Source organism: Pongo abelii, chromosome 1 (genome assembly GCF_028885655.2).
Source record: "Pongo abelii isolate AG06213 chromosome 1, NHGRI_mPonAbe1-v2.0_pri, whole genome shotgun sequence".
NCBI lineage: Eukaryota > Metazoa > Chordata > Mammalia > Primates > Hominidae > Pongo > Pongo abelii.
In genome coordinates, this window is record NC_071985.2 from 44,996,398 (window position 1) to 45,021,714 (window position 25,317).

At 44.7% G+C, this 25,317-nt stretch overlaps 1 protein-coding gene, 1 long non-coding RNA gene and 1 pseudogene across 10 annotated transcripts in view; 2 read left to right on the forward strand and 1 right to left on the reverse strand.

The window, feature by feature from the left end:
* MDM4 (MDM4 regulator of p53) overlaps nt 1-16,653 on the reverse strand; it is a 41,361-nt gene extending 24,708 nt beyond the window's left edge. For 4 of the 9 annotated variants that reach the window (XM_054522340.2, XM_054522338.2, XM_054522346.2 and 1 more), the window contains exons 1-3: nt 16,510-16,653; nt 4,910-5,022; nt 4,073-4,147 (exon numbers count right to left, since the gene is read on the reverse strand). In XM_054522340.2, the coding sequence (XP_054378315.1) occupies nt 4,073-4,147; nt 4,910-4,987 (153 nt within the window). In that variant the 5' untranslated portion in view covers nt 4,988-5,022; nt 16,510-16,653. Of the gene's footprint in view, nt 1-4,072; nt 4,148-4,909; nt 5,023-14,499; nt 14,580-16,399 lie in introns of all 9 variants that reach the window. The other 5 variants (XM_063725720.1, XM_054522325.2, XM_054522331.2 and 2 more) reach the window with 4 other exon arrangements.
* Nucleotides 783-1,903, forward strand: LOC100460926 (peflin-like; annotated as a pseudogene).
* LOC129048256 (uncharacterized) lies at nt 16,646-19,691 on the forward strand. The gene is made up of 2 exons (XR_008510462.1): nt 16,646-18,756; nt 18,876-19,691. It is a non-coding gene; the product is annotated as an uncharacterized LOC129048256 (long non-coding RNA).
* The last annotated feature ends 5,626 nt before the right edge of the window (nt 19,692-25,317 follow it).

The following is a 25,317-nucleotide window of genomic DNA, read 5'->3' on the forward strand; positions in this document are numbered from 1 at the left end:
CAACTACTAGGTCCATCTACTCATTGTCTTTCTGACAATTAACAGACCCAGACTTTTCAGCACAGAAATGAACTGATCTGACAATGAGAAAAAGCAGTGAATTTACCTAGTATCCTCTTAAAAATTTTCTCAGACGTCCAAATAAAGAAGTCTATTCTATTACTAGAAGTAATTTGCCTGGATTATAAAAATATTTTCCCAGTCCAGGGCACATAAACAACGACTTTAGGCTTTTGATATGTGTTCACATAATAACTCTTTTTGGCAAATGAAGTACAATGTTTTAATAAGAGCCACCAGCATTGTAAGTGGACAAAACATAAAATCCAAGTGTTTATCAAATAAAAATTTAGTCGGCTCAAGTGGTTCACACCTGTAATCCCAGCACTTTGGGAGGCCAAGGCGGGCAAATTGCTTGAACCCAGGAGTTTGATACCAGCCTGGGCAACATGGCAAAACCTGTCTCTACATAACATACAAAACTTAGCCAGGTGTGGTGAGGCACACCTGTAGTCCCAGCTACTAGGAAGGCTGAGGCGGGAGGATCACTTGAGCCTGGGAAGCGGAGGTTGCAGTGAGCTGAGATACCACCACTGCACTCCAGCCTGGGTGACAGAGTAAGACGCTGGCTCTAAATAAATAAATAATAAAAATCAGGAAATTCCCTTTATGCAATAGATAGAGTCAAGGTTCATAACAAAAAGCTCATCGTGTAAACTCAGGCAAACTCTGCCATGCTAAATGAAGGAGATGGCATAATTCATCACAACCACTATAATGATATAAAAATCCAGACTTTACCCCTTGCCTGCATGTGATGTCAGAATCGCCATGGCCAGCTATCTGTATGGGCAGGGCTGCCCCGGAGATGCAGGGCAAGCGCCAGGAACCCCTCCGGGTAGCTACTACCTTGGACCCCCCAATAGTGGAGGGCAGTATGGCAGCAAGCTACCCCCTGGTGGTGGTTATGGGGATCCTGCCCCTGGAGGGCCTTATGGACCACCAGCTAGTAGAGGGCCCTATGGACACCTCAATCCTGGGATGTTCCCCTCTGGAACTCCAGGAGGACCAAATGATTGTACAGCTCCAGGGGGCCCCTACGGTCAGCCACCTCCAAATTCCTACGGTGCCCAGCAGCCCAGGCCTCATGGACAGGGTGGCTCCCCTCCCAATATGGATGAGGCCTACTCCTGGTTCCAGTCGGTGACTGATTACAGTGGCTTTATCTCCATGAAGGAGGTGAAGCAGGCTCTGGTCAACTGCAACTGGTCCTTGTTCAATGATGAGACCTGCCTCATGACAATAAACATGTTTGACAAGACCTGATCAGGCCACATCAATGTCTATGGCTTCTCAGCCCTGTGGAAATTCATCCGGCAGTGGAAGCAGCTCTTCTAGCAGTTATGACCGCAACAACTCAGGCTCCATTAGCTACACAGAGCTGCAGCAAGCTCTGTCCCAAATGGGCTACAACCTGAGCCCCCAGTTCACCCAGCTACTGGTCTCCAGCTACTGCCCACGCTCTGTCAATCCTGCCAGGCAGCTTGATTGCTTCATCCAGGTGTGCACCCAGCTGCAGGTGCCGACAGAGGCCTTCCGGGAGAAGGACACAGCTGTACAAGGCAACATTCGGCTCAGCTTCAAGGACGTCGTCACCATGACAGCTTCTCGGATGCTATGACCCAACCCATCTGTGGAGAGTGGAGTGCACCAGGGACCTTTCCTGGCTTCCTAGAGTGAGAGAAGTACGTGGACCTCTCTCTTCTTTTCCTGTCCCTCTAGAAGAACACTCTCCCTTGCTTGATGCAACACTGTTCCAAAAGAGCGTTGAGAGTCCTGCATCATAGCCACCAAATAGTGAGGACCAGGGCTGAAGCCACACAGGTAGGGGCCTGATGAAGGAGAGGATGAAAGCTGAATGTCCCGATGGCCATGAGCAGTTGAGTGGCACAGCCTGGCACCAGAAGCAGGAGATTCTGGTCCTTGTAATGGAGTTAGTGTCCAGTCAGCTGAGCTCCACCCTGATGCCAGTGGTGAGTGTTCATTGGCCTGTTACCATTAGCACCTGTGTTCCCTCACCAGGCCATCCTGTCACATGAGCCCATTTTCTCCAAAGTGGAATCTGACCAAGCATGAGAGAGATTTGCCCATGGGACCAGTGGCTTGGATTCCACCACACCCATAAATCCTTGGGTGTTAACTTCTAGCTGCCTGGGGCTGGCCCTGCTCAGACAAATCTGCTCCCTGGGCATCTTTGGCCAGGCTACTGCCTCCGCAGCTGGAATCCCTCACTTGCCTGCCACGCTCTGCTTGGCTTCAATCTCCAGGGGACAGTAGTCACCTCTCCTTGCCAATACTTTTTTTAATTTGCAGTTTTTTTCATTTGGGGCCAAAAGTTCAGTGAAATTGTAAGTTTTATCCAGTAAAAGGATAAAACTAAAAAAAAAAAATCCAGACTTTAATAAGTTTGGGGAAAAAAAGGTCTTATGTGTCAAATTTTATACTCCAAAATGATGTGCTTAATTTAAAACTGTAAAAGTAATATAGGTATTCTAAAAAATCAGAAATGCCTCCAGATTTGTCACCTTGAGAAGTGTAATGGTTCTGGAATGTGGCAGTGTTGATAGGTGTGAAGGTTTTAAGTTCAAAAAAAAAAAAAAAAGCCTGATAATTTTGTTACTTCTCTTTAGGAAGGGTTAGATATCTACCCCACCAAATGAAAGCAGTTCCAATACATTAACATTTTAATACTGAGTCTTTTCCACTTAAAGAATACAAATTGTTTTAAAAAAAACTTCAGAAGCTAAATAAGTTATTTAAATGCGTAAGTGTTTAAAATAACTCACAGTGCTCAGAAGAGTGTCTGACACTTTTATTTTTGAGATGGAGTTTCGCTCTTGTTGCCCAGGATAGAGTTCAATGGCGCAATCTCGGCTCACCGCAACCTCCGCCTCCCGGGTTCAAGCAATTCTCCTGCCTCAGCCTCCCGAGTAGCTGGGATTACAACCATGCCCGGCTAGTTTTGTATTTTTAGTAGAGATGGGGTTTCTCCATGTTGGTCAGGCTAGTCTCGAACTCCTGACCTCAGGTGATCGCCCACCTCAGCCTGGCAAAGTGCTGGGATTACAGGTGTGAGCCACCATATCTGACACATTTAAAATAAAAACTACTGCATTTAATTCTTGCCTCGAAATACAGCCTGTAAATCAGACAGTGTCTTTTTTTTCTGAGACAGGGTCTCTCATTCTATGAACCAAGCTGGAGTGAACCTCAGTGAAACCTTCACCTTCTGGGTTCAAGCGATCCTCCCACCTCAGCCTCCCAAGTAGCTGCTGGGACTAAACGAGCAGATCACCACGCCCGCCCAATTTTTGTATTTTTTTTTTTTAGAGACAGGGTTTCATCATGTTGCCCAGGCTGGTCTCAAAATCCTGGGTTCATGCAATCCATCCACCTCAGCCTCCCAAAATACTGGGATTACAGGTGTGAGCTATGGTGCCAGGCCCAGTGTCTTTTTAATCTTTACTTGCTCTGCATTTTAACTCTACGATCAATGAATTCATGCTTCATCTGTTTATCTTATAACACACTTCAAAAGAAAGGAAATACGATGTTCAACTTAACAGTCTTTAAAAGAGTAAAAGTTGCCCCTCTGATACCTCAGGAGTAGAACTTCCTTTCTTAGGCCTGATTTCAAAACTACATATTCACTGGCTTCTACTTCTCAACTGTTCTTAAAACTGAGAATCTGGCCGGGCGCGGTGGCTCACGCCTCTAATCCCAGCACTTTGGGAGGCCAAGGCGGACGGATCATGAGGTGAGGAGACCGAGACCATCCTGGCTAACACGGTGAAACCCCATCTCTACCAAAAATACAAAAAATTAGCCGGGTGTGGCGGCAGGCACCTTTAATCCCAGCTACTCGGGAGGCTGAGGCAGGAGAATGGCGTGAACCCAGGAGGCGGAGCTTGCAGTGATCTGAGATCGCACCATTGCACTCCAGCCTGGGCAAAAGAGGGAGACTCCATCTCAAAAAAAAAAAAAAAAGAGAGAATTTTATTTGATGGCTTACCTCTTTAACAGTGAACATTTCACCTTGCGCACCTGCTGCATGCAAAATCTTCAAAAGTGGCAGTTTTGGTCGTACCTGATGTAAACATAAAATAAACATGCTGTTTTCATTTCAAGTAGGTTTCTGAAACTATGGAACAAGAGAACCTCTTTAAACAGCTTCCCTTGCTTTTGTTTTTTGAGGCAAGGTCTTGCTCTGTCGCCTTGGCTGGAGTGCAGTGGTGTGATCACAGGTCACTGCAGCCTCAACCTCCCAGACTCAACTGATCCTCCCACTTCAGCCTTCAGAGTAGCTGGGACTACAGGTGCACGCCACCATACCCGGGTAATTTTTGTATTTTTCTGTAGAGAGGGGGTTTCACCATGTTTCCCTGGCTGTTCTCAAACCCCTGGGCTCAAGAGACCTGCCTACCTCCGCCTCCCAAAGTGCTGGGATTATAGGCATGACCCACCTCACCCAGCACAACCCCCACCTCCCCTACTTTTTTTAAAAAAGAGACAAGGTCTCACCCTCTTGCCCAGCCTGGGGTGCACTGGTTGTGATCATAATTCACTGCAGCTTCGAACTCCTGGGCTCAAGTGATCATCCCGCCTCAGGCTCCCAAGTAGCTAGAACTAAAGGCACACCCCACTGCACCTAGCTAATTTTTTCTTTTAGAAATGTTTTGTAGAGACACAGGTCTCACCATGTTGCCAAGGCTGGTCTCAAACACCTGGCTTCAGTAAGCTTCCTGCCTTGACTTCTCAAAGTGCTGGGATTACAGTCATGAGACAGTTAAACTTTTTAAAAATTAAAAAAAACAAACAAAAAAAACCAGAAATACCCAAAATGATTTACCTGATTGATTTGTCCAGGAGAGATCCTGCAAGCACTGTCAGATGTTGAACACTGGGCAGAGGTGGAAAATGATGTCATTTTGGCAGTGAAGAAACTGCAGTCTGTTGGTAAAACTAAATAGAAAAAAAAAAAATTATAAAATCTATTCTAATGTAGAAAATTCCCTATTTAGCATTCACACAAAGGCAACCAGCAGAAGTAAAAGACACATATGACACATATAATGGAGCACCCTACACAAATGCTGTATACCCTTGCTGAGGTTCTGCATATCTTCTTACTACTTTCTAGTTCTGATTTAATTAAAAGAATCATCAAAGCTTCTCTCAGGTGAAGGCTGAAACAGAAACAGCTTCAGGCATGCTCCGACCGCCAACTGATGTTAATCAGTAAACTGTTTGAGCTGAAAGTCAAATCATTATCTCCCCAGTGGTTATCAGGTAGAGCCCTCTCTAGATGCAGGACTGGGGATTTACCAAGGTAAGTCACAGGTTTTAAGATTCCAACAGGACTTATAGGAAAACCTCTACAACATGTTGGAACATGTCTTGACAAAGGACCACAGAAAACTAACAGTCAACATTTTAAGTACCAGTTAAAACAGCTGTAAATGTACCAACCCCAGAAAAAAACATAGCAATTACAAACCTACAAAATGGGTTAAACCAACACGGACATATATCATCAGAGAAAAGATGTAGCATGAACTGAAATACAGAGTAAAGTTCAATGAAAATCTTTCACCTACCTTTTATCCTTAAAAAAACAAAAGCTACAGAGAAGGAAGATACATTATTTATATATTTATTTTGAGACACAGTCTCGCTGTCCCCCAGGCTGAAGCGCAATGGCACGATCTCGGCTCACTGCAACCTCTGCTTCCTGGGTTCAAGCGATTCTCCTGCCTCAGCCTCCTGAGTAGCTGGGATTACAGGCACGCGCCACCACGCCCAGCTCATTATTGTACTTTTAGGAGAGACGGGGTTTCACCCTGTTGGTCAGGCTGGTCTCAAACTCCTGACCTCGTGATCCGCCCACCTCAGCCTCCCAAAGCACTGGGATTACAGGCGTGAGCCACCATGCCTGGCAGGAAAATAGATTTTTAAATAAACTTGTTTAAGCTAACCTTCATTTATGCCTTTTTCTAACAAAAGGCAACAGTCAATTATTAAAACTGATGACTAACAAGCCACATCAGGGAAAGGGTAAATGGCGCCTAAAAAGACAATCAACAGGCCAGGTGCAGTGGCTCACGCCTGTAATCCTAACAGTTTGGGAGACTAAGAAGGGCAGATCACCTGAGGTCAGGAGTTTGAGATGTAGGATATAATAAATTCCTCTTCAAAGGTTTTAGCCTGTAAATTGTTAAGTACAATGAGTTCTGAGATGCTCTCCAAAAAACCAATGTATCAGTATGTTCAGCTCCCCTGTTCTTTGTTCTTCATTTAAAACTTTAAAAGTTTAACTTCCTCGTTCTCTTCGTCTCCTTGCCCCTAGTTTCAGTAAACAACCCCCTCCTAGCTTCTATCACCTGCTCCGTCCTGAGTCACTCCTGGTCACCTCCCTTGACCTGAGTCATCCTGAGTCACCTGTTCTGTAACCGTTCTTCCTGCCATACTACTCACCCAGCCGCTCCAGCTCGTACCCCTGCTCTCTTTAAAATAGCCCATCAGTATTAGCTTAGACTGTGCGGTCCAACCCTAGCCAATAGGGGAACGACACAGCAGTAGGGGCTACCTGCGTCAGGGATAAGAACCCCTTCCCCTCCCTTGTTCAGGTGTGCTCTCACCATTGCTCCATCCATGAGATGCACCCTTCCATAGAAGTAAAATTGCCTTGCTGAGAAAATTAAATTTATGTTTGAGTGATATTCATTTGCAGCTTCAAAAATTTATTTCTAACAGAGGCCAGACTGGGCAACAGGGCAAAACCCTGTCTCTACTAAAAATACAACAACTAGCTGGGCATGGTACAAGCCTGCAGTCCCAACTACTAAGGAAGCTGAGGCATGAGAATCGCTTGAACCGGCAAGGTGGAGGTTGCAGTGAGCCAAGACTGTGCCACTGCACTCCAGCCTGGGTGACAAAGCAATACCCTGTCTCAAAAAAAAAAAAAAAAAATTTTTTTTAGATGTAGTCTCGCTCTGTTGCCCAGGCTGGAGTGCAGGAGTGCAGGAGTGCAGTGGCGCAATCTCGGCTCACTGCAAGCTCCGCCTCCTGGGTTCACGCCATTCTCCTGCCTCAGCCTCCCAAGTATCGGGGACTACAGGCGCCCGCCACCACGCCCAGCTAATTTTGTATATTTAGTAGAGATGGGGTTTCACCGTGTTAGCCAGGATGGTCTCGATCTCCTGACCTCGTGATCCACCCGCCTCGGCCCCCCAAAGTGCTGGGATTACAGGCGTGAGCCACCATGCCTGGACAAAAAAAAATTTTTTAAGACTATCAGCCAGGCACGCTGGCTCACGCCTGTAATCCCAGCACTCTGGGAGGCTGAGGAAGGTGGATCACCTGAGGTCAGGAGTTCAACACCAGCCTGGCCAACATGGTGAAACCCTGTCTCTATTAAAGCTACAAAAATTAGCCAGGCATGGTGGCACATGCCTGTAATCCCAGCTACTCAGGAGGCTGAGGCAGGAGAATCACTTGAACCTGGGAGGCGGAGGTTGCAATGAGCTGAGATTGTGCCATTGCACTCCAGCCTGGGTGACAAGAGTGAAACTCCATCTCAAAAAAAAAAAAAAAGACAATCAATAAATACACTGGCTGAAGATAACAAGATCCCTCATGCTTCTGAAAAGGCTTATAGCTGTAACCAAGTATAAATTCCTCCCTCTCCCATTACCTTACTTTGCTATAAAATAAGTCAAATAGGAAACAAGCACAATTTAAAATTCAGAAGTGGGCCAGGCATGGTGGCTCACGCCTGTAATCCCAGCACTTTGGGATTGTACTCCCCAGCTGAGGCAGGCGGATCATGAGGTCAAGAGATCAAGACCATCCTGGTCAAAATGGTGAAACCATCTCTACTAAAAATACAAAAATTAGCCAGGTGTGGTGGCACACGCCTGTAGTCCCAGCTACTCGGGAGGCTGAGACAGGTGAATCACCTGAACTTGGGTGGCAGAAGTTGCAGTGAGCCGAGATCGTGCCACTGCACTACAGCCTGGTGACAGAGCAAGACTCTGTTTCAAAGAAAAAAAAAAAAAAAATTAAAACTTGGCTTTTAATGGGTGGCTATTATTGATCTCATCACCTAATTCCTCATTCGCTTTTTTTGTGTGTGTGAGATGGGGTCTCACTCTGTCACTCAGGCTGGAGTGCAGTGGCACAATCACAGCTCAATTCAGCCTTTCAACCTCCTGGGCTCAAGCAGTCCTCCCACCTCAGCCTCCCAAGTAGTTGGGACTACAGGTGCATGCCACCATGCCCAGCTAATTTATTTTTTGTAGACATGGGGTCTTGCTATGTTGCCCAGGTTGGTCTCAAATTCCTGGGCTCAATTGATCCTCCTGCTTCAGCCTCCCAAAGTGCTGTAATCCCTGGGATTACAGGCATGGGCCACCACTCCCAGCCTGCCCTCTAATTCTTATCCTTCTTTTTGTCTCCGCTCAAATGACAGTTTGTCAACAAGGCCTCATATGAACACCCATTTTTAAAACTAAAACTCCCAACCGCTTGTATTCCCTATCTCCTTCCCTGTTTTATTTTTCCCTACCAACCAAAACACTACATATTTTAATTATTTATTATGTAAAACATAAGCTGCAAGTGGACAGGAATTTGTAACTGTTTATTCATACATTTCCAGTGTCTAAATCTGACAACTACATACATGGTAGAGCAACATGGTAGATAGAAACATTAATTATAATGTCCAAAAATGGCTCCCAATGAACCACACTCCCTAACTGGCCCTATGACTTAATAAATAGAATGCAGCAGGTGATAATGTGACAATTCCAGGCCTGGCAGGCTCATGTTTTGTACTTTTGGAGGTGCTTGAAATCTGGCTACTCTACTGGAGACTACACAAAAAGGCTACAAGGAGAGGGAGATGCAGTTGCCCAGCTGAGCCCAGACTCTTAGCCATACCCTCCAAAGCACCACACATCTTCCAGCCCCAGTTGCCACCTGACTACAACAAAGCACTTACTCAACGGACTCGAGGTGTCCTTAAAAAAAAGAAAGAAAACAAAACAAAGCACCACACACGTTCCAGCCTCAGCTGCACCTGACTTACAGCTGCATGACAAACCACAAAACCACCAGAACTATCCAACTCAGCCTATCATCCCACTGAATGAAAAATAAATAAAATGACTGTTTCGACTCACTAAGTTTTGGGGTGGTTTATTCCATAGCATTAGATAACTGAAACAAATGGTAAGGATCATCAAACCTATTATGTACCAGGCATATATATAAACCCATTTAATACCAAAACAGCCCTATTATGTAGATATTATCCTTATTTTACAGATCAGGAAAGAGAAACAGAAGTTATTTGTCCAAGATCACCCAATGAGTAAGCTGTTGGAGTCAAGATTTCAAACTCAGACAAGCACTAACATCCCCATTTAGCAGCATTTTTTCCCATCAGACCTCAAGTAACCAGAATTAATCATAATTCTTTTATTCAAGACATACGCTGATTATTCATCCACACATGGCCCATTTTACTTATTTTTACCTTTTTATTTTCATAATTTTTTTGAGAAGGGTATTGTTCTGTCACCCAGGCTGGAGTACAGTGGCACAAACATAGCTCACTGCCACCTCGACTTCCTGGGCTCAAGTAATCCTCCCACCTCAGTCTCCTGATTATCTGGGACTACAGGCATGCACCACTATTCCTGGCTAATTTTTTTATTTTTTGTAGAGACAGGATTTTGCTATGTTGCCCAGGCTAGTCTCAAACTCTTGGCCTCAAGTGATTCTCTCAACGAAAGTGTTGGGATTACAGGCATGAGCCACCACACCTGGCCTGGATTATTTTTAATGCAATAATCATCCACAAACTAAGACTCTGATAATAACCTATATTTAACCATAATATCCCCCATCCCATTTTGCTGCCTTCCTGCAATAATCATCCTGAATCCTATTGTTTTCATTTCCCTTGCTTTCCTTTTTATACATTTTACTGCATCAAAATAGATTCCTAAAAAGTATTTTTAGTTTAGTTGCTCTTATTAAAAAAAAAAAAAAAAAGCAGGGATGTTGCATGTAATTTGGGAAATTTTGTTCCACTAACATAGATTAATTCCTACTGTCATGTCAAAATTCATTTTTTATAGATTTCTGTTATCGTGGTAAACTATACATACTAAAATTTACCATTTTAACCTTTTTTTTTTTTAAATGATAGGGTCTCATTCTGTCGCCCAGGCTCACTGTAACCTCAAACTCCTAGGCTCAACTCCTCAACTCCTGCCTCAGCCTCCCAAGTGGCTAGGACTACAGGTGGGCACCAGCTCACTTCAGCTAGTTTTTGTTTTGTTTTGTGTGTGGAGACAGGGTCTCACTATATTGCTGAGGCTGGTCTCGAACTACTGGCCTCAAACAATCTCCCGCCTTGGCCTCCCAAAGCCCGGGGAATACAGGTGTGAACCACTGTACCCAACTCATTCTATCCATTTGTGAGTGTTCAATTCAGTGACACTAAGTATATTCCTAATGTTACACAACCATCACCACAATCCATCTCCAGAACTTCCTCATCATCCCAAACTGAAACTCGGTACTCATTAAATAGTTCCCCCATTAGCTTCCTCTCTAGCACCTGGTAACCACCATTCTACTTTCTGTCTCTACGAATTTGCCTATTCTAGGTACCTCATATAGGTAAAATTAAACAATATGTGTCCTTTTTACATCTGGCTTATTTCACTTAGCATGTTTTCAAGGTTCATCCTTATAGTGCACTTTCGTTCAGTTTTCATTTATTTTTACTTTTGTATAATATCCTTGTATGTGATATACATTTGAGTTGCTTTTAGGCTTTTACTGTTATGAATAGTGCTACAGGCTGAGTAACCCTATTGGAAATGTTTGGGACCAGAAGTGTTTCTGGTTCTGGATTTTTTCAGATTTTGAAATATTTGCATTATACTTACTAGCTGAGCATCTCTAATCCAAAAGTCCAAAACTCAAAATTCAAAATGCTCCAATGAGCATTTCCTTTGAACATCATATCAGAGTTCAAATGAAGTTTCAGATTTTGGAGGACTTCAGATTTTCAAATTTAGGATGCTCAGTCTTATATTAATGTTCTTGTACATGGCTTAAGCAATCTCTTACTCCCCTCTATGGTTTGAATATTCCCAATGTGGCAGTATTGAGAGGTATGGCCTGTAAGAGGTAGCTAGACTTTGGGGTTGGGTTCTTTTTAATCTGATTTGTCAATTTTTACCTTTAACTGGTAAGTTTAATTCACTTAGTGTAATTGATATATATGGATCTATTTCCATCATAATTTAACATTTTGTCTTATTCTATGTTTCTTTTTGATATGTCACTACCTTTCTAAAAACCTGTATGTCTCCCTGCTAATAAGAATTTTAGACTGGGTGTGGTGGCTCATGCTTGTAATCCCACCACTTTGGGAGGCTGAGGCAGGCGGATCGCTTGAGTCCAGGAGTTCAAGACCAGCCTGGGCAGCATGGCCAAACTTCACCTCTACAAAAAATACAAAAATTAGCCCCGCATGGTGGAGCACACCTGTGGTCCCAGCTACTTAGGAGGCTGAGATAGGAGGATCACTTGAGCCTGGGGAGCTGAGGCCGCAGTGAGTCATGATCATGTCACTGCACTCCAGCCTAGGTGACAGACAAGACCCTGTCCAAAAAAAAAAAAAAAAGAAAAAGAAAGAAAGAAAAGGCTTGGCATGGTGGCTCACGCCTGTAATCCCAACACTTTCGGAGGCCAAGGTGGGCAGATCTCTAGATCAGGAGTTCAAGACCAGCCTGGTCAGCATGGTGAAACCCCATCTCTACTAAAAAAATACAAAAAAATTAGCTGGGCATGGTGGCGCGTGCCTGTAATCCCAGCTACTTGGGAGACTGAGGCAAGAGAACTGCTTGAACCTGTGAGGGGGAGGGTGCAGTGAGCCGAGATCATGCCACTGCACTCCAGCCTGGGCGACAGAGCAAGACTCAGTCTCAAAAGAAAAAAAGAACTTTAGCATAATATAACATGGACTTTAAATTCTGAGGTAGATACATTTTTTGTCCCTTTTTTTTTTGGCCTTAGCCTTTAAGACAATAAACAAGACCAAGGACTCAGATAATCTTTACTTCATGTATCTATTTTAACGGTTCTCAGGTTTTAGTATCTCACTACTTCATCCGGCACTGTTCTCAGTGCAGGTCTTTTGTGTACAAAGTTCCAAGACCTCATATACCTAAGAATATTTTTATCATTCCCTCCTATTTAAATTCATGTGGTTGACTACAGAATTTTAGTTTGCCCTTTAATACTGTGAAAACACTTGTCTTCTTGCATTCAGTGATGCTGTTGAAAACTCTGAAGTCAATTCAGTTTTGCTCCTTTGTATGTGATCTTTTCTGAGGACCCTACAAATTTTATTTTGCTTTGATATTCTTAAATTTGACTATAATGTGTCCAAGAGCGAGTTTCCTTATCTCTCATCCTTAGCACTGTAAGAGACCTTTGAATCTGAGGTTATTTCATCATTTTTTTTTTTATTATAAAGGAGTTACTCCATTATTTCTTCAAACACTTCCTCTTTATTTTTATTTCTCGAAGACTTATATTACTCAGATGTCAGTACCTCTATACCTAATCTTTTTTTTTTTTTTTGAGACGGAGTCTCACTCTGTCACACAGGCTGGAGTGCAGTGGCGCGATCTCGGCTCACTGCAGGTTCCGCCCCCGCAGGGTTCACGCCATTCTTCTGCCTCAGCCTCCCGAGTAGCTGGGACTACAGGCGCCTGCCACCTCGCCCGGCTAATTTTTTGTATTTTTAGTAGAGACAGGGTTTCACCGTGTTAGCCAGGATGGTCTCGATCTCCTGACCTCGTGATCCGCCCGCCTTGGCCTCCCAAAGTGCTGGGATTACAGGTGTGAGCCACCGCGCCCAGCCTAAAATGGTAGTTCTTATCTCTTAGTTTTTCGTTTATATTTTTCTTTCTTTGTTCTAGATTTTCTCCTTCTAGAATTCTAATTCATTCCTCAGTTGTATCCATTCTGTTATTTATTCCATCTGTGATTCCATAACATTACAGATGGAATAAATAACAGAATGGATACAGATGTTTTGAGACAGGGTCTCACTCTGTCGCCCAGGTTGGACTGCAGTGCTGTAATCACGGCTTACTGCAACCTCAACCTCCTTGGCTCAAGCAAGCCTCCCACCTTAGCCTCTGGAGTAGCTGGGACTACAGGCGTGTACTAATCCAGGTAGTTTTTTTATGTTCCCCAGGCTAGTCTCAAATTCTGAGCTAAAGCAATCCTTCTCAGCCTCCCAAAGTGCTGGGATTACAGGCATGAGCCACCATGCCAGGCCAATGTTCTTTATTTCAACCACTATATTTTTCTTTTTTATATACATATATTTTTTGAGACGGAGTTTCGCTCTTGTTGCCCAGGTTGGAGTGCAATGGGTGCAATCCTGGCCCACCGCAACCTCCGCCTCCTGGGTTCAAACGATTCTCCTGCCTCAGCCTCCCGAGTAGCTGGGATTACAGGCATGCGCCATCACACCCAGCTAACTTTATATTTTTAATAGAGACAGGGTTTCTTTATGTTGGTCAGGCTGGTCTCGAACTCCCTACCAGGTGATCCGCCCACCTTGGCCCAGCCTGCCAAAAGCATTTTAAAAAGAAAAAAAATGCTATAGTGTCAGGCCCTGCTCAACAGCTTGCTACTGCTGTAAAGATAAACACGTGGTCTATCCCCTCAGCACATTTTCAGTCTTATCTTGCACTGTTTAGTCATATCTTGAGCCTCAGCCACTCTAATCTTTTAGTTTCTCAAACAGGGCCTTTGCACAAATTGTCCCTTCATTTGGAGCACTGTGAGTTCTGTACAAAACTAATTCATCCTAAACCTTCAAGTCTCAGGTTAAACGTCACCTCTTCAACAGTCATCAAGAGATTCCAGGCCGGGAGCAGTGGCTCACACCTGTAATCCCAGCACTTTGGAAGGCCAAGGCAGGCAGATTGAGGCCAGGAGTTCAAGACCAGCCTGGCCAACATAGTGAAAACCCCTCTCTACTGAAAATACAAAAATTAGCTGGGCGTGGTGGCACAACGCCTGTAATCCAGCTACTTGCATGGCTGAGGCAGAAGAATAGCTTGAACCCAGACGGCAGAGGTTGCAGTGAGCCAAGATCATACCACTTCATTCCAGTGGCAGGGGTAGGGGATGCTAAAGCCATCTGAGTGAAAGGTTGGGGTGGAAAGAAAACACGTGGAGTAGGCTGACCATTCCACCATCCCCAACCTTATCACTAAAAGAGGGTCATTCACACACCATACACTACTTGATTATGAAGCAACAAGAAACCAGCACACCACCTATTAAGTATTCCTGACCAAAAGATAAATAATCCAAATCTAGACCTACCTACTAACCTCAAGTTACTAGGGAAAACGGAGAGCAAGCAGTTAATCAGTCAAATCCAGAACGTAGGTGTTCTACAGGACCTGGGGCGGCAGGGAAGATTAAAGTGGGAAGATTAAAGTTGCAAGATTAAAGGGAAGATTACATCTTTAATTAAAGATTAACGATTGTTATAGAACCTTAAAAAACCAACTGCTGCAGGTGGCCTGTGCCTGTAGTCCCCGCTATTCCGGAGGGCTGAGGCAGGAGGATCCCTACAGTCCAGGAGTTTCAGGCTGTAGTGTGCGATGATCACACCTGTGAATAGCCACTGCACTCCAGCCTGAGCACACAGTGAGACCTCATCTCTTTTTTTGAGATAGGCTCTCGCGCTGTCGCCTAAGCTAGAGTGCAGTAGCTCCATCCCGGCTTGCTGCAGCCTTTACCTCCTGGGATCAAGCAATCCTCCCACCTCAGTCTCTTGGGTAGCTGGGACTAGAAGCTCGCTCTATGACACTGATTTTTTTATTTTTTGCAGAGATGGGGCTGAGTTTGTTGCCTAGGCTGCTGTCGAACTCCGAGACTCAAGCAATCCTGCCCCCTTGGCCTCCCAAAGTGCTGGGATTAAAGGTGTGAGCCACTGGGCCTGGCCGAAATCCCATCTATTAAAAAAAAAAAAAAGTACGAGGAGAGGGAAGACTAAATCTAAACTGAGATACAGTAATACTTAACACCAAGAGGTTCCAGGTATCTTTGACAGATACTAGTTCCACGTGCCAACACCACAGAGCTGCAGCATTTTCTCCAGGTGTCGCTTTTAAACTGTGGTTTTCGGCCGGGCACTGTGGCTCACCCCTGTAATCCCAACACTTTCAGAGGCCGAGGTGGGCGGATCACCTGAGGTCTGGAGTTTGAGAACAGCCTGGCCAACCTGGTGAAACCCCATCTCTAATAAAACACTAAATTAGCCAGGCGTGGTGGCGCACACCTGTAATCCCAGCGACCCAGGAGGCTGAGGCAGAAGAATCACTTGAACCCGTGAGGCAGAAGTTGCAATGAGCCAAGATCGCGCCACTGTACTCCAGCCTGGGCAAAAACAGCGAAACTCCACTCAAAAAAAAACAAAACAAAACAAAAACACAACAAAAAAAACCTGTGGTTTTCAAGCTTTAAGGTATACAAAAATCACTGGGAGGTGTGCTCATTAAAATATATTTCTCTGAGCCCCATCTCGATACTGTCTGTAGGTTTCAGTGTGGCCCCAAAACGAACATTTTTTCTTTCTTTTTTTCTTTTTTTTTTTGAGACGGGAATCTCCCTCTGTAGCCCAAGCTGGAGTGCAGTGGCGCGATCTTGACTCACTGCAACCCCCGCCCACGGGTTCAAGTGATTCTCCTGCCTCAGCCTCCCGAGTAGCTGGGATTACAGGCATGCGCCACCACACACATCTAATATTTTTGTATTTTTAGTAGAGACGGGGTTTCACCAGGTTGGCCAGGTTGGTCTCGAACTCCTGACCTCAGGTAGATCCACCCACCTCGGCCTCCCAAAGTGCTGGGATTACAGGCGTGAGCCACTGCGCCAAGCCAAAACAAGCATTTTCAAACAAGCACTCAAGTGCCTCTAAGGTAGACTGTCCGCAGCCCTAAAAACTAACTTAAAAACTTAAGACACGTCAATGTCATTCTCCCCGCCTCCCTCTCCCACCTCTTTTCTCCAAATTGCCTCAATAGTCCTCAAATGTTGTGTCCACTTAAACTCAATTCAACTACGTCGACTTTAGGTTTGTCACCTGTTGGCCAAAGTTACATCACGTCACCCCACCTCCACTTTTACCTTCCGCGAGCCCTCATCCCACAACTCTTCCCCTCCCCCCGAGCCCTTCTTCCGCCTGGCGCGGCCTTCCCCACGCCGCCCGACCCACCTCTCAAGCTCCTCCCGCCCGCTACCCGCACAATTGGCGGTACGGCCGCCTGCTCCTCACTCTCCAGCTCCCGCTCCCGGCACCCCGCCGACGAAGGCCAAGAGCCACACCTTACGGCAGCTCCATGAGTCGCTCCCCCGCCGAGCCCGGGTGGGGGGAGGGGTGGCAGTCACAGGTCCTAGGGCCTCGGCAGCATTTTGAAATGGCGAGTAATGAAGCCGCAACTTCCGGCCTCCCACACAGCCTCACACGAGGGCTTCCGGTGAGGCCTCCGGAAACCATAGATGGAGCAATGGGAGGACTAGAGAGCTAGAAAGGCTGAGCTCACTACCATAGAGTAGATCCTAGTCCGGGGAGAGAGTCGTGGGGCCCGGACGGTTGAAAGTCGTCGGATTTAAAGAGATAACAAGTGAGGGACTTGCGGGGTCTTGTGATATTTACAGACGTGTATTAGGAGACCAGAAAACAGAGAAGGGGAAGAGCTAAGGTCATAATCACAGGCTGCCTTCAGCTCTTCGGAAAAACTACGCTTCCTCTGCCATTCCCCAGTACTCACCCTTACTCCCCAAGGGTGGCAGGGAGGGGAAACGGAGCGATGGCGGCACTAGGGTAGCAAGGAAGCTTGAAGCTATGTCAAATAAATAGTTCAAGGCACCAGCCGCTGTGGCTCACGCCTGTAATCCCAGCACTTTGGGAGGCCTAAGGCAGGCGGATCACCTGAGGTCAGGAGTTCGAGACCAGTCTGACCAATATGGAGAAACCCTGTTTCTACTAAAAATACAAAATTAGTCGGGTGTGGTGGCGCATGCCTGTAATCCCAGCTACTCAGGAGAATCGTTTGAACCTGGGAGGCGGAGGTTGCAGTGAGCCGAGATAGCGCCATTCCAGCCTGGGCAACAAGAGTGAAACTCCTCAAAAAAAAAGAAAAGAAAAAGAAATAATTGAAGGCTCAAGGGAGTTTTTAACCTGCATATAAACGAGGGAGGCCGGGCGCAGTGGCTCACCCGTGTAATCCCAGCGCACTTTGGGAGGCCAAGGCGGGCGGATCACCTGAGGTCAGCAGTTCGAGACCATCCTGCCCAACATGGCGAAACCCCTGTCTCTACTAAAAATACAAAAAATTAGCCGGGCATGGTGGCGGTCGCCTGTAATCCTAGCTACTCAGGAGGCCGAGGCAGGAGAATCGCTTGAACCCGGGAGGCGAAGGTTGCATTGAGCCGAGATAGCGCCATTGCACTCCAGCCTGGGTGACAAGAGCGAAACTCCATCTCAAAAAAAAAAAAAAAAAAAAAGAGGGAAAGGGTTGAACATAGAAATTGGAAGCTGTCTTCAAATAACTGAATAGTATAATATTGGAAATAACGGAGCCTTATTCTCTTCTCCAAAGTGCAGAACTAAAACCAATAGAAATTACAAGGCAGTATATTTAAGCTCAGAAAATCCTCTAACATTTAGAGTCGTTCTGAAATAAATTAATTAGGTATTTGGGGGAAGTAATGTCATTTGAAGACAGCCTGCCTGAGAGGTTTGTTGAAAGCTCTTCTATATTAGGAAACATTAAAACTGGCTGTGTAACCCAAGAAAGCTCCATCTCAGTGTTCTTTGCACCTGTCTTTTAGCATTTACCACGTATTTTTTTTAGTTACTCGTGTATATACCATTCTTATCTCTTCCAATAAGCAACAACAAAACGTGGCTCCCAATGCTAGATACAGACCCATGCAAAAGAACACAGGGCAGTAACCTTCCTTAAATTTGTACATTCCACTTTGTTCTACTTCTAGCATAACCTCCTGCATAGCTGGGAGATCCAGGGTTCCATTAAGGAGCTGAAGAATTAACTTCTTTTTCATAGAAATCTGCAACCACCTCACTCAAAAAAAAAAAAAAAGGTCAAGGGTGCTTTTTTTAGGTGAACCACTGTCAACTATTTCCCCTGTCCTTTTGTGCAATTAGTATTTTTTAAAACTTTCAACAGGAATTTTTTTTTGTAACTTTTAAATAGCATCTGGTTAGTTTGGATCCTTTCCTAATGTCTCTTGGAGTCTTGGAATATGATCTGTTCATGCAATTCAGTTTCTGTGAGATCAACAAGTATTTGTTGAGGCCAGGTGCAGTGGCTCACACCTGTAATCCCAACCCTTTGGGAGGCCAAGGTGGGAGGATCGTTTAAGCCCAGGAGTTCAAGACCAGCCTGGGAAAGAAGGTGAGAACTCCATCTCTACAAAAAAAAAAAAAAAAAAAAATTAATTAGCTGAGCATCCTAATGTGTACCAAGCACCAATCTGGAGGATTCCAAAACAAGACCTGAAATCTGTCTAGTGGAGGAGTCAGACTGTCCAGGCAAAAAGAATGTGGTAAGTGCAATGATTGATGAGCTGCAGTTAACCTCCTCTAGGTTAAGAGAGATGAGCCTTTTCAATTTGGGCAAAATATTGACCAACATCTTTAATTTGTCTTCATTTAAAACCTCCAGGGCCCGGTGCAGTGGCTTATGCCTGTAATCCCAGCACTTTGGGAGGCCGAAGCAGGTGGATCACGTGAGGTCAGGAGTTCGAGACCAGCCTGGCCAACATGGTAAAACACTGTCTCTACTAAAGATACAAAAAAGATTAGCCGGGTGCAGTGGTAGGTGCCTGTAATCCCAGCTACTTGGGAGGCTGAGGGAGGAGAATCGCTTTAACGGGGAGGAGGAGATTGCAGTGAGCCGAGATTGCTCCACTGCACTCTAGCCTGGGTGATGGAGCCAGACTCTATCTCAGTCAATCAAAAAAAAACAAAATGTTGTTAAATATGTTGATGAGGCCATCCATGGTGAAGAATAGAGTTTTTCCCATCATGGTTGACACTGATTTGTGAGTAATTGCTCATCTTCTAATTTTTTAAAAAAAAATAGACACAGGGTCTTACTATGTTGCCCAGTCTGGTCTTGAACTCCTGGCCTCAAGTGATCCTCCCCCACACCTTGGCCTCCCAAAGTGTTAGGATTACAGTTGTAATCTTATAATCCTACAGGTGGCACCCACCAGCACACCCAGCTAATTCTGTGTGTGTGTGGTTGTTTTATTTTGTTTTGTTTTTGGGAAGGAGTTCCCTTCTGTTGCCAGGCTGGAGTGCAGTGGCACGATCTCAGCTCACTGCGTTCTCTGCCTCCCGGATTCAAACGATTCTCCTGCCTCAGCCTCCCAAGTCGCTGGGATTACAGGCACGTGCCACTACGCTCCAGCGTGGGCGACAGAGGAAGACTCCATCTCAAAAAAAAAAAAAAAAAAAAAGAAAGAAAGAAATGAAATTGGAAATTGGCTTAAAAACTCAACTGAGTGATCACCACTTCCTTCTTTAAGAACTATGCTCACAAACCATTGATTCGATTAAAAAGACAGGAAATCTGGGTTCTAGTCTAGCTATTTCTAGAAACCAGAAGAAGTTACACAGGTTTCCGGTCTTCAGTTCCCTAATCTGTAAAATAAAATAGCTGAATTCGCCATTTTTTATGGCCCTTCTAGTTTTAAAAAAAATTAAAAGTCAGTATTATTGGTCTATAGCCTTTCTGAAAAAAAATATAATTAATGACTTTATACATATCAAAAGGTATAAAGAATATGATCTCCCAGCTGGGCGCGGTGGCTCAGGCCTGTAATCCCAGCACTTTGGGATGCTGAGGCGGACGGATCACCTGGGGTCGAGAGTTCAAGACCAGCCTGCCCAATGTGGCAAAACCCCATCTCTACTAAAAATACAAAACAATTAGCCAGGTGTGGTGGCGCATGCCTGTAATCCCAGCTACTCGGGAGGCTGAGGCAGGAGAATCACATCAACCCTGGAGGTGAAGGTTGCAGTGAGCTGAGATGGTGCCATTGCACTCCACCCTAGGCAACAGAGTGAGACTCTGTCTCAAAAAAAAAAGAAAAGAATATGATCTCCCTTTTCCCATTCCTCTTCCTAAGAACAATACACATACAAAAAAGAAAAGAATATGATCTCCCTTTTCCCATTCCTCTTCCTAAGAACAATACACATACAAAGAAGTTCCCTGTAGTCACCTCTGTGGTATCTCCTTTCTTCATCCTCTGGGAACCATTATCTTGAATTTGGTATTTACCCCTGCCATGCATTTCTTTAGACTTTTAGAGTTTATATGTGTATATATTCCTTAAAAATCTGTTTATGCTTTTAAAATTTTTATAAATGGCATCAAACTATATGCAGTCTACTGCAACTTACATTTTTGCTCAGCATTGTGAAGTTCAGTGCTGTTAAACCGTGTAGTTATGGTTAATTTAGTTTTGTTGTTGTTCGAGACAGAGTCTTGCTCCGTCACCCAGGCTGGAGTGCAGTGGCGCAATGTTGGCTCACTGCAATCTCCATCTCCAGGGTTCAAGCGATTCTCCTGCCTCGGCCTCCAGAGTAGATGGGATTACAGGCACGTGCCACCATGCCTGGCTAAATTTTGTATTCTTAGTAGAGACAGGGTTTCACCATGTTGGCCAGGCTGGTCTCAAACTCTTGACCTCGTGATCCACCCGCCTCAGCCTCCCAAAGTGCTGGCATGACAGGTGTGAGCCACCGCACCTGGCCCTGGTTAATTCATTTTTAATGTTTTAACGTTGTTCTATAGTAATATACTGAATTGTATAAATGTATAATGAATTGTTGTATAGTAATTGTGTTAGTTTTCTAGAGTTGCCATAACAAAATACCACTGAATGGCTTAAACAAATTTATTTTCTCATAGTTCTGGAAGCTGGAAGTTGAAGATCAAGTTGTTAGCAAGTTAGATTTCTCCTGATGCCCTCTTTCCTTGACTTGATAAATATGTTGACTAGGCCGTGGTGAAGAATAGAGTTTATCCTATCATGGTTGACACTGATTTGTGAGTGATTGCTCATCTTCTAATTAAAAAAAAAAAAAAAAGACACAGGGTCTTACTATGTTGCCCAATCTGGTCTTGAACTCCTGGCCTCAAGTGATCCTCCCCACTTGGCCTCCCAAAGTGTTAGGATTATAGGTGTAATCTTGTAATCCCACAGGTCGCACCCACCAGGACGCCCAGCTAATTTTTTGTGTGTGGTTGTTTTGCTTTGTTTTGTTTTTTTTTTTTGAGGTGGAGTTCCCCTCTGTTGCCAGGCTGGAGTGCAGCCTGTCTTTCCACTGTGTCCTCGTATGATTGCCCATTGTCTGTATGTTGTCTGTATCCTAATCTCCTCTTCTTATGAGAACACTAATCATATTGGGCCCATCCATGTGACCTCATTTTACCTTAATCACCTCTTTAAAGGCCCTGTCTCCAAATACATTCCCATTCTGAAGTACTGGGGGTGGTGTTCAACATGAAGTTTGAGAGGGACACATTCAGCCCATAATAGTAACGGATGCACCACAATTTTTATTCATCTCCTCCTTTAATAAATACTTAGGCATTATTCAATTGTTGGCCGTTGCAAACAATGCTGTTATCATTCTCATGCTTATCTCCACGTGTACTCTAGAGGAAATTATTGAGTCACAGACTATATATGTTGTCCACCCTATTAGACCATACCAAAGTGCTCTCCAAAGTGATCGTAGAAAAATACTCACTCCTGACAGATGTGTATAAGAATTACCTTGGCCGGGCGCAGTGGTTCACGCCTGTAATCCCAGCACTTTGGGAGGCCGAGGCGGGCAGATCACCTGAGGTCAGGAGTTTGAGACCAGCCTGGCCAACACGGTGAAACCCTGTCTCTACTAAAAATACAAAAATTATCTGGGCATGGTGGCGCGTGCCTGTAGTCCCAGCTACTCAGGAGGCCGAGGCAAGAGAATCGCTTGAACCCGGGAGGCGGAGGTTGCAGTGAGCTGAGATCCCGCCACTGCACTCCAGCCTGGCGACAGAGTGAGACTCTGTCTCAAAAAAAAGAATTATCTTGCTGCATATGTTTGCCAGTACTTTGGCATTTTCAAATTATAAAAAACGATCTGATAGATGCAAAATGGTTTCTCACGGTGATTTGTTTTATAGGTCCATGATTATTAGTAAGGTTGAGCACTTTTTCATATTTATCGACTTAAGGTTCCTTTTTTTTTTGAGACAGAGTCTCGCTCTGTCACCCAGGCTGGAGTGCAGTGGCGGGATCTCGGCTCACTGCAAACTCCGCCTCCTGAATTCAAGCCATTCTCCTGCCTCAGCCTCCTGAGCAGCTGGGACCACAGGCACCCGCCACGACGCCTGGCTAAGTTTTTGTATTTTTAGTAGAGACAGGGTTTCACTGTGTTAGCCAGGATGGTCTCAATCTCCTGACCTTGTGATCTGCCTGCCTCGGCCTCCCAAAGTGCTAGAATTACAGGCATGAGCCACCACACCCTGCTGACTTAAGGTTCCTATATATGAATTGCCTAATCAGACCTTTTGCCCATTTTTCTATTGGATTGTCTTTTACTTTTTTTTTTTTTTTTTTTTTTTGAGACAGAGTCTTGCTCTGTCGCCCAGGCTGGAGTGCAGTGGTGCAATCTCGGCTCACTGCCACCTCTGTTTCCTGGGTTCAAGCAATTCTGCCTCAGCCTCCCAAGTAGCTGGTACTACAGGTGCCCGCCACCATGCCTGGCTAATTTTTTGTATTTTTGGTAGAGACGGGGTTTCACTGTGTTAGCCAGGATGGTCTCAATCTCCTGACCTCAGGTGATCCACCTGCCTCGGCCTCCCAAAGTGCTGGGATAATAGGTGTGAGCCACCACAGCAGGCTTGTCTTTTACTTATTGATTTGTAGGAGTTTTCCATATAATCTGGATATTAATCCTTCTTGGTTATATGTGTTATAAATAATGACTTCACAGATGTAGCTTTTCACTTTTTAAACATTGTCTTTGATTAACAATTTTTAATGAAATAAAATTTGTTAATTTTCTTATATTTTGTGCTTTTTAAAAATTTATTATATAAGAGATTCTTCCCCATCTCTGGGTCATAAAGATACTCTCATATATTTTCTTCTAAAAGTTCTGAAGATTTGCTTTTCTTTTTTTAAGGGTCCAAAGGGCCAGCTAGAAAGATTTGCTTTTCACACTTAGGGCATTAATGTGTTCAGAATTTATTTTTGTGCATGTTGTAACATGCAGATCCAACATACAGTGCCCTGACTGGAGCACAGTGGCTCCATCCTGGCTCACTGCAGTCTCCACCTCCTGGGCCCAAGCTATTCTCCCACCTCAGCCTCCTAAGTAGCTGAAACTATAGGCTCACGCCACCACACTCAGCTAATTTTTAATTTTTGTATTTTTTTGTAGAGAGGGAGTTTCACCATGTTGCCCAAGCTGATCTTGAACTCCTGGGCAAGAGCGATCCTCCCACCTCAGCCTCTCCAGTAGCAGGAATCACAGCCAGGCACCACCACGCCCAGTTTATTGATTGATTATGTTGGGGGAGGGTGGTGGCGGGAGGGGGCAGGTCTCGCTATGTTGTCTAGGCTGCTCTCGAACTCCTGGCCTCAAGCAGTCCTCCCATCTTGGCCTCCCAAAGTGCTGGGATACCGTGCTCAGCCTTAAAAATCAGCTTTATACATCTCGTTCCACTTCAATCAAATATGTTAATTCTTTGTTGAAAGGTGAATGGTGTCAGAGAAGGTTGAAAGAGCAGGATCCATAGGATCTGTTCTTGTTACATCTTTGCCATTAAATCTTTATGTGCCTCCATGAATGCTTATTACATGTCAGACACTATTGCAAACAATGTCTATATACTATATTATTTAAATCTCACAGTCATCCTATTGTCCTGACACACAGAGAAATAGCTTGCTCAAGGTTACACAATGGTAGTCAGGATTCAAAGAGGGCACCTAACTTCAGAACCCAGGTTTTGTATAAGCATTTATCCTTTATTTGTTGTCTTTTTTTATCCTTTGTTTTTCAGTGCACATATATGCACCCTTTTCTTGAAAATACAAAACAAACAAAACACTATTGATTTGAAATGTTTCCTAACTTAAAAATGTTTTCTGTTTTTTCCCAAATCCTATTCTTCCGAAACATGATTATTAATGGCTGCATAATAATTAAGGCCGTACCGTAATTTATGTAGCTATTTTTCTCGTTTCTGATTAAAATGCCATGACGATCTCTCCTGTAGTCAGATCTTTTTGTACACCCCTGAATCTTCTTTTTTTTTTTTTTTTTTGAGACAGAGTCTCGCCCTGTCGCCCAGGCTGGAGTGCAGTGGTTTTATCTCGGCTCACTGCAACCTCCGCCTCCCAGCTTCAAGCGATTCTCCTGACTCAGCCTCCTGAGTAGATGGGATTACAGGAGTGCGCCACCACGCCTGACTAACTTCTTTGTATTTTTTGGTAGAGACGGGGTTTCACCATGTAGATCAGGCTGGTCTCGAACTTCTGACCTCGTGGTCCGCCCTCCTGGGCCTCCCAAAGTGCTGGGATTACAGGCGTGAGCCACCGCGCCCGGTCACCCCTGATTATTTCTTCAGGACAAATTCCTAAAAGTGGAATTGCTGGACCAGAGCAATCACCCCGAAAGAGGTTAAGGATGGAATTAAGGTGAAGTAGCATCAGCTAACAAAGACCTTTAGTGTCCCACTCTCAAAGCTCTACCGTGGTCATTCTCAACACCAGCTCCATAGCAAACGGCAGTGCTCAAATTACTGATGGCTACGGAAGGGAAGAACCTCCAATGCCAAGATCAAAACAATCTCTCTTCAATGCCATGTTCAGTTTTCTTGTCTCTGTAACTTAGTAGGGCTTCTGCCCCCAAGGTCGCTGCTGGTGAACTCCTCCAGAGTCTGCGCCCCTTAAAATTACTTAGCTGCGCCGGGCGAATCACCGGAGGTCAGGAATTCGAGACCAGATTGGCCAACACGATGAAACCCGGTCTCTACTAAAAATACAAAAATTAGCAGGGCCTGGTGGCAGGCGCCTGTAATCCCAGCTACT